Genomic DNA, 13,712 nt, shown 5'->3' with positions numbered 1-13,712 from the left:
CCACTCTTCTTGCAGCTGAGGTCTCTTGCTCCCCTAGCTGACCTCCATCTCCACTCTTCTTGCAGCTGAGGTCTCTTGCTCCCTTAGCTGACCTCCATCTCCACTCTTGACGCCACTCTTCTTGCAGCTGAGGTCTCTTGCTCCCCTAGCTGACCTCCATCTCCACTCTTCTTGCAGCTGAGGTCTCTTGCTCCCTTAGCTGACCTCCATCTCCAATCTTGACGCCACCTTTCTTGCAGCTGAGGTCCCTTGCTCCCTTAGCTGACCTCCATCTCCACTCTTGACGCCACTCTTCTTGCAGCTGAGGTCTCTTGCTCCCCTAGCTGACCTCCATCTCCACTCTTCTTGCAGCTGAGGTCCCTTGCTCCCTTAGCTGACCTCCATCTCCACGCTTGACGCCACTCTTCTTGCAGCTGAGGTCTCTTGCTCCCCTAGATGACCTCCATCTCCACTCTTGATGCCACTCTTCTTGCAGCTGAGGTCTCTTACTCCCCTAGCTGACCTCCATCTCCACTCTTCCTGCAGCTGAGGTCTATTGCTCCCTTAGCTGACCTCCATCTCCACTCTTGACGCCACTCTTCTTGCAGCTGAGGTCTCTTGCTCCCCTAGCTGACCTCCATCTCCACTCTTCTTGCAGCTGAGGTCTCTTGCTCCCTTAGCTGACCTCCATCTCCTCTTGACGCCACTCTTCTTGCAGCTGAGGTCTCTTGCTCCCCTAGCTGACCTCCATCTCCACTCTTCTTGCAGCTGAGGTCCCTTGCTCCCTTAGCTGACCTCCATCTCCACTCTTGACGCCACTCTTCTTGCAGATGAAGTCCCTTGCTCTCTTAGCTGACCTCCATCTCCACTCTTGACGCCACTCTTCTTGCAGCTGAGGCCTTTTGCTCCCCTAGCTGACCTCCATCTCCACTCTTCTTGCAGCTGAGGTCCCTTGCTCCCTTAGCTGACCTCCATCTCCACTCTTGACGCCACTCTTCTTGCAGCTGAGGCCTCTTGCTCCCCTAGCTGACCTCCATCTCCACTCTTCTTGCAGCTGAGGTCTCTTGCTCCCCTAGCTGACCTCCATCTCCACTCTTATTGCAGCTGAGGTCCCTTGCTCCCTTAGCTGACCTCCATCTCCACTCTTGACGCCACTCTTCTTGCAGCTGAGGCCTCTTGCTCCCCTAGCTGACCTCCATCTCCACTCTTCTTGCAGCTGAGGTCTCTTGCTCCCTTAGATGATCTCCATCTCCACTCTTGATGCCACTCTTCTTGCAGCTGAGGTCTCTTGCTGCCTTAGCTGACCTCCATCTCCACTCTTGACTCCACTCTTCTTGCAGATGAGGTCTCTTGCTCCCTTAGCTGACCTCCATCTCCACTCTTCTTGCAGCTGAGGTCTCTTGCTCCCTTAGCTGACCTCCATCTCCACTCTTGACGCCACCCTTCTTGCAGCTGAGGTCCCTTGCTCCCTTAGCTGACCTCCATCTCCACTCTTGACGCCACTCTTCTTGCAGCTGAGGGCTCTTGCTCCCCTAGCTGACCTCCATCTCCACTCTTCTTGCAGCTGAGGTCTATTGCTCCCTTAGCTGACCTCCATCTCCACTCTTGACGCCACTCTTCTTGCAGCTGAGGTCCCTTGCTCCCCTAGCTGACCTCCATCTCCACTCTTCTTGCAGCTGAGGTCTCTTGCTCCCTTAGCTGACCTCCATCTCCACTCTTGACGCCACTCTTCTTGCAGCTGAGATCTCTTGCTCCCCTAGCTGACCTCCATCTCCACTCTTCTTGCAGCTGAGGTCCCTTGCTCCCTTAGCTGACCTCCATCTCCACTCTTGACGCCACTCTTCTTGCAGCTGAGTTCCCTTGCTCCCTTAGCTGACCTCCATCTCCACTCTTGACACCACTCTTCTTGCAGCTGAGGCCTCTTGCTCCCCTAGCTGACCTCCATCTCCACTCTTCTTGCAGCTGAGGTCCCTTGCTCCCTTAGCTGACCTCCATCTCCACTCTTGATGCCACTCTTCTTGCAGCTGAGGTCCCTTGCTCCCCTAGCTGACCTCCATCTCCACTCTTCTTGCAGCTGAGGTCTCTTGCTCCCTTAGCTGACCTCCATCTCCACTCTTGACACCACCCTTCTTGCAGCTGAGGTCCCTTGCTCCCTTAGCTGACCTCCATCTCCACTCTTGACGCCACCCTTCTTGCAGCTGAGGTCCCTTGCTCCCTTAGCTGACCTCCATCTCCACTCTTCTTGCAGCTGAGGTCTCTTGCTCCCTTAGCTGACCTCCAACTCCACTCTTGACACCACCCTTCTTGCAGCTGAGGTCTCTTGCTCCCCTAGCTGACCTCCATCTCCACTCTTCTTGCAGCTGAGGTTCCTTGCTCCCTTAGCTGACCTCCATCTCCACTCTTGACGCCACTCTTCTTGCAGCTGAGGTCCCTTGCTCCCTTAGCTGACCTCCATCTCCACTCTTGACGCCACCCTTTTTGCAGCTGAGGTCCCTTGCTCCCTTAGCTGACCTCCATCTCCACTCTTGACGCCACCCTTCTTGCAGCTGAAGTCCCTTGCTCCCTTAGCTGACCTCCATCTCCACTCTTGACGCCACACTTCTTGCAGCTGAGGTCCCTTGCTCCCCTAGCTGACCTCCATCTCCACTCTTGACGCCACTCTTCTTGCAGCTGAGGTCTCTTGCTCCCCTAGCTGACCTCCATCTCCACTCTTCTTGCAGCTGAGGTCCCTTGCTCCCTTAGCTGACCTCCATCTCCACTCTTGACACCACTCTTCTTGCAGCTGAGGTCCCTTGCTCCCTTAGCTGACCTCCATCTCCACTCTTGACGCCACCCTTCTTGCAGCAGAGTTGCGTGGTTCAGACATTCATGCTGGATGGTGGATCGAAGACGAGAGAAATGATCCCAGACCGTGGTCTCAATCTGGGAATTGGAAGTCCATTTCCCCTTTGCTGAGAGTTACTGTCTGGAGGTGTCAGAGAGTCTGTGCAGGTTCCATTCTAGAGGGTCCTGACTGCGTCTCAATGTAGCCTTTCTCTTCCCTTTGATGTCTTTCCTTGTGTGTCAAGAGCAGACAATCCGCACTGATGAGGATAGGGCCCTCGGGCACTCTTTAGAGGATTGCATTAATTAAAACAGCAGTAACCACCACTTTCGACTTCTCCAGACCTCTTCCTGGTCTAAATCTCAGGGTGCGGACTCAACCCCGATTGCAGAATTCACAGTTATAGCAAATTGTTGTTGCCTTTGAGTGCTCCCATTATTGCATTTGTTTGGTAATCCATGAAGGCTACACGTGATCCAAAGAACGTATCCGATTTGGATACACATATCATATCACACACATGCACACATTTGGATACAAATATAAAGTGATTGCCCAATTTTCCAATACTAGAGAATTTTCAAATACCAGAGAAAAACCACAGATCGCAATTCTAGACTGGTAAGAACATCACAACATCCAAAATGGATAAGCTATTCTTTGCCATGTTCTCAATTTCTCTGATCAAGATGCAGTCTTACTGATCAAGTTAGAAATGTAGGGAATGTCACAGGAATGCATTGAGGGGGGCCTTCAGAGCGGGTGTAACCAGTATCTTAATAAAAAACTCAGTGACCTACGTAGACGGGAAGCCTGATGAGAAGTATTGAACACCATAGGTGTCAGACACCATATGCCCCGGGGGCACCGCAGATTGGGAACATTGTGAAGGAATATTGGCCCATTTTACAACTGGATGATTGTTGAGACAGAATTTCCATTTTGGGGATTCTAGGGCCATTCTTCAGGGCCTCTTAAATTTTTGTTTGTTTCTTTGGTGGTCAGAGAGACTTCTACTGAACCTCCCACTGCCACTGCAACTCTATCTGCCTCATTACGAGTATATGGTCCTGGGGTGCCCATTAGGCTCCCAGTTCCAGATGTATTTATTTACCTCCCAATTTGTTCCCTAGGACGATTATATCCTCCCTAAATTGATTTTAGGGTGTAGGCTGGTAGCAGCAGGGTGAAAGCCATTTTACCACCTTGGTAGCATTGTACAGTTTTGGTAGCTATTGTGGAACTATTGTATTGTTTTAAGTCCTCCTCTGTGACATGATATGATAGGTTATTTATAACACGCTTAATACCCAGAGGTTTCTAAATGCGGACCCGGGGATCGAACCTGTGTCGCTCCGTGTCATTTTGCTTCCAAGGTGAATACGTTGCTGCTGAGCTATCCTCCCGGTACAAGTCGTCCTCTCTGACATGTTGTTTCTGGGGCTTCTTTTATACTAAGGAACCATGAGTTAGGTCTTAAATGGTCGTTCTGCACACGTGAGCTCTTTGTGAGCCCACGTGGCAGACTCTATGTTGTGTGTGACTGGTTTACACAATGATATAGCCCTGGACTGTGCATATCACATCCTGTGGGGGTAGTCTGGGGTGCTTGATAGTTCTAGGGGCCCACCAGATTATTTGGACACCTAACCCCTTTGGTGAGCCCTTGTGAGTGTTGGTACTTAGGGGAAACCCTGAACCTACAGCCTCTCTTGTTGCTGACATTTCTGGAGCAGCAGGTTTACTTCTGTGGTGGGGCTCCTCTTTCCTCCTAGTGACCCCACTTCTGTGCTGCTTGGACTTTCTTCAGGCTGTTTTACTGTTGCTTCCTGCTCTTTACCACCAGGGTCTCCACCTTGGTGCTGGTTGCTGTCTTCGCCTGCTAGGGTATTGACTCACCATTGCCCTGCCTCATGTCCCGCTTTGGACCAGGCTGGGATACCCCCAGCATGTCCTCTGTGGTGGGGCTCCTCTTTCCTCCTAGTGACCCCACTTCTGTGCTGCTTGGACTTTCTTCAGGCTGTTTTACTGTTGCTTCCCGCTCTTTACCAGCAGGGTCTCCACCTTGGTGCTGGTTGCTGTCTTCGCCTGCTAGGGTATTGACTCACCATTGCCCTACCTCATGTCCCGCTTTGGACCAGGCTGGGATACCCCCAGCATGTCCTCTGTGGTGGGGCTCCTCTTTCCTCCTAGTGACCCCACTTCTGTGCTGCTTGGACTTTCTTCAGGCTGTTTTACTGTTGCTTCCCGCTCTTTACCAGCAGGGTCTCCACCTTGGTGCTGGTTGCTGTCTTCGCCTGCTAGGGTATTGACTCACCATTGCCCTACCTCATGTCCCGCTTTGGACCAGGCTGGGATACCCCCAGCATGTCCTCTGTGGTGGGGCTCCTCTTTCCTCCTAGTGACCCCACTTCTGTGCTGCTTGGACTTTCTTCAGGCTGTTTTACTGTTGCTTCCCGCTGGTTACCAGCAGGGTCTCCACCTTGGTGCTGGTTGCTGTCTTCGCCTGCTAGGGTATTGACTCACCATTGCCCTGCCTCATGTCCCGCTTTGGACCAGGCTGGGATACCCCCAGCATGTCCTCTGTGGTGGGGCTCCTCTTTCCTCCTAGTGACCCCACTTCTGTGCTGCTTGGACTTTCTTCAGGCTGTTTTACTTTTGCTTCCCGCTGGTTACCAGCAGGGTCTCCACCTTGGTGCTGGTTGCTGTCTTCGCCTGCTAGGGTATTGACTCACCATTGCCCTGCCTCATGTCCCGCTTTGGACCAGGCTGGGATACCCCCAGCATGTCCTCTGTGCCGGGACCTTCTTATGCTGGGATGTTGTTTCCTTCTGCCCGTCGAGTCGTCGGACCCGGCTTTCCTTAGTTCGACCATTGTCCCACAGTCTTCCTTAACAACACTTTATCTTCTGACTTCAGGGTCTCCCTCGTGGCAAAGCCACATAGTTTTCTTTTCCATCATTGGCCCAGAGTTCAGGTTCCTGGCAACTGGATTCTGCAAACCACCCCTAGAAAAGAAGCCTTGTACTCCCCGTGTTGCTAAGCCTTCCAAGAACCGACTTTCTAGAAGCAAATCCAGCGAGTACCCTAATAACCTCTGGATTATGTGCTGGTGGGTTTTGACACCCACGCTCAGGGGTCCCCGCTGCTCCATGGTCGAGATTTTTCAGAACAGGGTTTTGGTCCCATTTCCCATTGGATGATTCTGGGGGTCTTCCTACCGTGCTGACATTTCTTTTGGGGCTCTTAGATCTCAAATCCACCTCTGGAATGTGGGGTCTCCTCTGGTCCTACTGTGGTTGTCTGTACCATATCTGCACCCATAGGGTACCACTGGGACTTACCTGCATTTGCCTACTAACTTTGTCCCACTTGTTTCAATTGAACACTTTACCAGCCTTAACATTCTCCTGAAGTGGGCTTAGAGGTAGTTTGTTACCTGCCCCCGGACATTTTCCTGTACCGTGTTTTGGTCCAGCTAATTTAAGATGGAGAAGAATTAGTGTTCTTACCAGACTTTTAATGCATTTTTAAAGTCCTGCTCTTTGCTTCTCTACCTGTGAGTACACATTTGTACTGGGTCTTTTCTTGATAACAGTCTAACTATTTTCCCTGAAGGGAATTGCATTGGTAACTTTTCCTAAAATGTATCTGGATTTTTGCCTGTTCTTTGCAGTGCCGCCCTCCCCCACCTCTGAATCCTTCAGTATCAGGGATGTGTGAGGTGAGGGGAGGAAATACTGCAGACTTGTTTGTGTTGGCACTAGCGTAGTTTAATCACTTTGTTACTATGTTTTAATGTCTGGTTCACTTATATTCCCACCCCTTGTTTTTAAATGTTGTGTGTGCTTGTTGCCAATTAGTACCCTGCGAGGGGGGAGGGGTTGGCGATATCCAAGCCAATGAGGAGGCTCGGAACGGGGGCATTGCCAGACGTTAATCCCGCCGCTTGAAGCCTGCTCAGGGCTGGAGGCCTCCATCTTCACTGCTGGGGAACAAGCCAAGTGCCCTCTCCTCCCTCCCTCAGTCCCCTTTTTTCACAGATTTCCCTCCCCCTCCCGCCCCACTTACATTCCCCTTTTTGTTCCTTTTCGGGAGTGGACGCAGTGGGTACACTTCTGTCCCGGGCGCGTCCCCCCCCTGATCTGGAACACGCCGCCATATGATATAATATACCAGTGAGTTCTGTCTTGTAGGACAGTGTACTGTTTTTTGGGCTGGCACTAGGTATTTTTTAACTGTGTGTTTGAATGTCTGCTTCCATTTGTTCTCTCACACCATGTCGGTATATGTTGTCTGCCTGTCCACACATCACATTTACTGTCTTTATAATATAGTATATATTATAAAGAGTATAGTATTTTTTATAAAATGTGTGTTACTTGCTAAAGTACTTACTTTGACTGACGTCTATATGTGTAACAAGATAATTGTGTATGTTTTCCATTGTTCCAGTGTGGTGCATTTTCTAAGGATACGTGTGTGGCCCTTTGTGTGACTTCCCTTCCCGAGAGTTCAGCCAGACTACTCTTTCCCGTAACCTACCTTTAAGAGGGGTTTAGCTTAGTTGGGGCTTTTACCCCACGTTAGGGTTAGTGGTTGTTAGTTCACAAGAGGGGCTTGCAAGAAAACTGCCTGAGCAATGATGAGGGAAAGTGTAGCACAATCTCCTTTTTATTGGTGCTTTATCCAAGTGGATTAGGGATTACTTGATCCCCAGGGGCTTTGCCAGCCAAGTGGCAGAGATGACACTTTACCTTTCTGGGTGTTTGGAATGCAATCCAGAAGAGACTTCCTTTCATCCTCTGCATCAATGTTGTGCAATCTCTTGGGCTGAGACAGCCTCCTTGGAGGCATTTCCGATCATTAACCGCTCCCTCCTTTCCTGTCACTCTCTGGCCGGCCTCTCTCAGCCCTCTTCCTGCTCCTACCTGTGAGGCAAAAAACCTCATGGTCATCTTCGACTCCACACACTCCTTTTCTCTTCACATCTATGACGTCTCTAAGAAGTCACACTACCAGCTGCACCTCCTCAGAGGGATTCTTCCTTTCCTCTCCTTCCCCCAGAAGCTCACTCTCTCCAGAGCTCTGGTTCTCTCTAGATTAGACTCCTGCAACAGCCTCTTTCTAAATCTGCCTGCTTCTACTCTCCGCCCTCTGCAACTCATCCAGAACAGGACTGCGAGACTTGTCCTTGGCCTCAAGCCCAGGGATTGTATCTCTGCAGGACTGAAATCTCTGCACTGGCTCCCAGTGGCTGCGAGGATCAAGTTCTAAACCCTCTGCATTGTTCACAAGGCCTTCTGGGTTTTGGGGCCTCAATACCTTCAACTCTCTCTTCCTAAATATCTCCCTTCTCAAACTCTTCGGTCATCCGCCTCCAACTCCCTCAGGGTCAGTCGCTTCTCTAAGCAACGAGTTGGTGCGAGAGCTCTTTCCTCAGTTGGGGCCTCCCTCTGGAACAGCCTCCATGCCTCCCTGAAAATTGAGGAGAATCATCTCCGGTTCCGGAAGCACCTCAAAACCTTTCTCTTTGCTTCTGCTTTTTCTCCTCCTCTCCCCTGCTGACCTCTTGGCTGAAACTGCACTGGTTACCTGGCCACCCTCTGAACTCCGTGCCCAGGTCCCCTCCCCTGCCAGCCGCACACCTGCACTGCCTTCCTGGCAACCCCTGCACTTGGGGACTGTTTTCTGTATCCTACAGTCCCACTACCAGCACTTGACACCTGATGCCTGCACTTACCCCTGCACTTGCCACCTGCTGGCCTTACAGTTACTTATTGTTATTTATTCTTTTTCGCCATGTACTGCACTGCCCTCTTCCCTTTCCCATGCACTTGCGTGGTCAGAATGACACCTGGCCTAGTAGGATTGTTGTCTGTCTTCCCTCTGTTCCCCCTCCCTTGCCATGTCGCACCTTGACACACTTGTGTATAGGCGCGTTATAAATGCCATATGATATCATTACAACCTTGCCGGTATCCAGGCAGTAGAGTTGCCAGGATACTGTCAAAGACTGTGACCATTTCCAGCACTCGGTCTGGCGGGTAGCATTGCTGGTGGCAGTAATGAGGGCTTTTATTGCCGGTAGGGCACCTGGGTTACCTCCAGCATTCAGCTGGAGGTAAACCAGGGTGTGCCACCGGCAAACCCATAGTCGGGTAGTCCGGTAAAGTGCCAGTATCCGTGGATACCTACACTTTTTTACTGGACCGTCCGACTCAGAATAATCCCCATTGTCCTGTATCCTTAGAGGTGGACCTGGCGATAACACACTTTTCTGCAAACAGATGATGAAGAAAAGCTTGAGGGGTGAAATGAAGGCACCCCTGTCCCATAGCAAGAGTTCATTGGAAACAGAAGGGGGTCAGTGAGCCGCAGACAAGGTATCGTTTACAGGGATCATAATACCGTGAGCCTGTGGTTGGAGAACAGAGGACCCCAAGAGCCCGCAGTCCAGGGCAGCAGAGGTAAGTATCTGAAGTGTGAGACTGATCTCAACCTCAGGGCACTCAGGAATGCAAGATACAGGTTGCACTTTTAATCCTCTCCAAAAGCTCAATATGCCTCATTCAGACTACCCACCCCCGCATTACACGCAGGGCGAACCAGTGGGTAGGCTTTTGGCAGCGCAATTAAAATGGCGAGAATATCCAATGGGTATAGCAACGTTTCAGAGCAAAATGGGTTATGGGATGGTGGTGTAACCTGCACTTATAGCCTGGGAATTTAGGGATTTTTATGAACACTTCTACTTCAAAAGAACCGGAGTATGTAAAAATGTAGTAATCCATTGTGAGCGAATTGCAGCGTCCTACGTTGGTGGCTGAAGACAGATTGACCTTCCGGAGTCCGATCATGGAACAAGATGTCTATCATGTGATTGGGGAGATGAAAGCAGAGAGAATTTCCCCAAGACGAAGGATTCAGGGTGGGGTTTTATAGAATATGAGGGCCAACTCTAGTAACCAAAACGTTATACTGTGGACCACGTTTGGGTCACTCGAGGCAAAGTTCAGTCTGACCCTCATAACCATCAGCCGCAAAGTGGCACAGAACCCTCACTCACTGTGGCAACCCTCAGCCCATCTACGTAATTAATGTCGATAACAAAATCCTAGCCAAGAGGCCTTGTGGGAGCAGTATCCGTAATAGCACATGGCTCCCAAGTAGGGTTTATGCCCAAAAGATCAGCAAAGGACAGCTTACACCCCACAGTAGACGTATCATTAGAAGCTGAAAAGGTGTTTGGCAGCATGGAGTGGCAGTGCCTCTTCCATCCACCGCAAAGAGTTGGGTGGGGTGGTGGGTTGTCTAAGGACGCTTCAAGAATATACAATTTAAAGCCTCAGAAATATGGCGAGGCATGCACCTCACACACAACTTGAACTGTGCAAATGTGTATCTCAACTCAAACATCCCCCAGTGGCTGTGAGCCTCATTAGTTGGGGGCATTACTGGGGTTTAGTTTGAACTCTGTGAGCCACTCGCAAAGACTCACTCTACACAGAGGCAGGTCAGTGGGCCACTCCGCACAGGTTGAATATGACCCTCATTGAATCCCTGCTTGATGGAAACTGGGAAAGAATCACGGATAATGTTGGGAAAAGTTCTCCATGGGTGGCACTGGTCACCAAACAAGTTCCAAAGGACGGGACTGTCGGGTGAGGCTACATAATGGCACTGCCCTGCACGAGATTGCGACGTCCGGTCCCATGTGATTACAGATAATACATAACAGAGCATGCGTTGTCTGCCAAAACAAGCACAGTGAAAAAACATCCCATTTTATTTTGTTGTTTTGGGGGTCCTCCCCAAATGCCCCGTTTCTCTATGTGCTTAAACCAACCCCATTCCAACCCTTTTCATCCCATTATCCTACCCCCATATCTATTTTAAAAAATGCTCGAGGTTTTTTCTATGTTTCTCTGTTAGTGCATTCTCTGTAGTTGTATTCTCTATTATCACTAGAAACTGTGACATCCTACACATTTTATGGGAGAGCCCTTTGTTGAAGCAATACCGGATCGCTGTGAGAGAATGGATGAAGGGGTTGCAATAGGGAACACAATCCTGGGCAGGCCTCATGGGTGCATCCTTGAGGACATGGCTGTTGTGGTAGGTATGGCAAGCCCGGAAGACAGATGGGGGCAATAATGGAAAGCTACGACTCTGGGGGAAGAGGAATCCGCCCGCCTCCTCCGCTGTGGACCTTTGCTAGGAGGAAATGACAAGACTAGCATGAACTGATATACAGTGCGCCAGCGAGTGAATCAGACGTCCTAGCAACATTGGGACAGTTTTCAAATGTATACTTAGTAAACAATATTCTGGACCCTGTTAAAAGAAGGGACCTGTATACGCCAACTACTTCCTTGTAGGAACCAGGATTACATTAAGTTGGGAATGTGTTGCAGAGTTTGGCGAATGTAAATGTTGATAAGGGGGTGAGGAGGCGTAGAGTATGGGTGACTTCTCTCAATGAGCCCAAGAGAAAGTAGACTTGGGGTTCAGCCCCCGGAACTGACAGAGCGGTGACATGAACCACTGTAGAGCTCTCTGTGCCAAAGTTGCCGAACCGGCGAATAGCGAGTTGCTCAAAGTGATGATTATTTTATACTCGGACATCGAATTATGTGGACGCGTGTGCAGATGTGTGTTAAATAGCTGCTTGTTTTTATTGATAGTTCTTTGTTGGTAACTTGTTTGTGTTTAAACCATCATTGTATCAAGTGTTGGCACGCCTTGATAGTAAGAGTTGACCTGACACTTACATTATAAACACTCCGAACCAATTGGGGTGGTTCAGATTTATTGACGACATCGCCTATTATTGTTTTTCGTGGCAGTGTTATTACACTCCCATGTTTACCCGTTGCCAAGATGTGGGCATTTCTGGCAGCGCTGGGAAAGATGCCTGCTTGAAAATAATAATAAAAAAAACTTCCTATGGTAATTCAATGTCACATTGTTTGAATACTACCCTGCAGTGGAGTTAAGTCTCCATTCAATATTCAGAGTGATTGATGCATGTAGTACAACACAGAACCATTGCAAGTGGTTTGGTCAAATGCAGAATTTCATGAGAAATATTTGGCAGTGGGAAGCGATATTGCAGTGTTGCAGGAGGCTCTCTATGGCATGCTAGGGTCGCGATAGGGAGGCGCACCTGTTGCATGGGGCATTGCAGGGTTGCGCAGCCTTTCAATCTATCTCCTCCTCTCTTACCACTCTTGGCTGGTTATCCTTTCACACTCAACTTGCATTTAATTGTCTCTGCCTCGTCTTTAAATGCCTCTATGGTCTTGCTCCAGACTATCTCTCTGCTCTGGTATGTTTCGGTACCCCTTTCCACTCTCTCCGCTCTTCTTCTCAGTTTCTATTGGTGGCACCTCGTCCCCCTTGTGGTCAATCTCGTTTTCGTACTTTCACTCTTTTAGTCCCTCTTCACTGGAACTCTCTTCCTTACACTCTTCGTTCTATCTCTTTTTATTCTTTATTCCGTAGGTCACTGAAGTCTCATTTTGTGCAACATCCTTGATTGATTGTTTTCTGTATTTTTTGCTTATCCATTTTATTGTACTGTTCCTTGTTCTCTGTACAGTGCCTTGGCTTAAGGCACTTTATAAAACACAAATAAATACAAATACGTGATGTATACGTTATATCACAGTAATGCTTGTGTGTTGCTGTGGAATATGTATTGTATTGCCTACAACTAGACACCTTTACAGAAAACTAACAAAAATGCATCTATTTTCAGGCTGCAAAAATATCTCAGAAATTAACCGAAACTTGATCCAGTTCTCTAAGCTGTAGAGAGAGAATCCGTCGGGCTGCCAGCGAGATTGCCAAGGATAAAGGGAACCGCGTCAGAAGGGGAGAATGGATACTGTACCCAGCATTTACACATACTGCTTTTTAATCTGTACAAAGATACCTGACCTCAGCAAAGTAAAGATACTTATGTTACCAAAGCTCTCCAGTCACGTGGTGTCTTTTCAGTTAGACCCAATTGATGATGGGAAGATGTTGAGTGCAGATCCTCCAGGGGAATCTGGCAGCATGTCGGGGGCCACCCGCGTCGCTTGCCCATAGCTCCACTTCCCTATTTCAAGGTGTCACACTATGCTAAAGAGGCATGGTGCATGAGTGTCCCTGGTAGTGGGCTAGCTATTCCTCAATAAAATGGACACCTCCTACAGCTGTGGCTCGCTGCGCATCATTACTAGGAAGAAATAACCAGAGCACTGCACGCATCTAAGAGGGGACTGTAAGTCTCCAAGGTGTCACAGTGAAGCTGGTTCATGAGTAGCATGCATGCATGATGCAGGCCTTGAGCAGCTCATTCCTGAAGGATGCAGCTGCCTTCTGGTACTTGGTGGAATGCCTGGTGTTCGGAATGTGTCTATCTGACAGAAATGGAGGGGAACATGGTTACTTGCGATAGAAGGGACCCCTGCATCAGCCACTTCTGCCTTGATTTACGTGCACAGCACAAAGGCGCTGCTTCACAATCACCCACCCACACGTAGCACCTCGCCCCAATGTGCAAACTGTATTGTACGTAGCCTACCCTCAACACACGGACATCCACAACCGGCACCTACGTTGATAGGTCATTGAGCAAAATCACTTTCCCAAAGTAACTCTTACCTCTGCTCCAGAGACATTCTACCCCTGCCTTGATGCTGGTACTTGGACTGGAGCTATGTGATTGCTTCAAGAATATTTCCTCAAAGCCCACTTCATCTAATTTTCTTTTTTTTAACACATTCTACCACAAACCAATGCAGGGATACTCCCTGTAACTCCCCCATCCCGCCCACCTTAATTAATACCGTAACCCAACCCCCATCTACATTACGTTATGTTGACTTGTACCGTGCACTGCTACCACCCAGGGGCA

The 13,712-nt window shown here is 49.4% G+C and overlaps 1 protein-coding gene across 9 annotated transcripts in view; it reads left to right on the top strand.

Moving 5' to 3' along the window:
- The window catches only part of HAO2 (hydroxyacid oxidase 2), a 667,133-nt gene extending 654,353 nt beyond the window's left edge, over positions 1–12,780 (top strand). For all 9 annotated transcript variants that reach the window (XM_069635747.1, XM_069635741.1, XM_069635749.1 and 6 more), the window contains one exon: positions 12,567–12,780. In XM_069635747.1, the coding sequence (XP_069491848.1) occupies positions 12,567–12,622 (56 nt within the window). In that variant the 3' untranslated portion in view covers positions 12,623–12,780. The remainder of the gene's footprint in view (positions 1–12,566) is intronic.
- The last annotated feature ends 932 nt before the right edge of the window (positions 12,781–13,712 follow it).

This window comes from Ambystoma mexicanum, chromosome 7p, assembly GCF_040938575.1.
Source record: "Ambystoma mexicanum isolate Mex_15411 chromosome 7p, UKY_AmexF1_1, whole genome shotgun sequence".
Lineage (NCBI taxonomy): Eukaryota > Metazoa > Chordata > Amphibia > Caudata > Ambystomatidae > Ambystoma > Ambystoma mexicanum.
The sequence above is the reverse complement of the archived record's forward strand: the minus strand, read 5'-3'. Positions and strand labels throughout refer to the sequence as shown.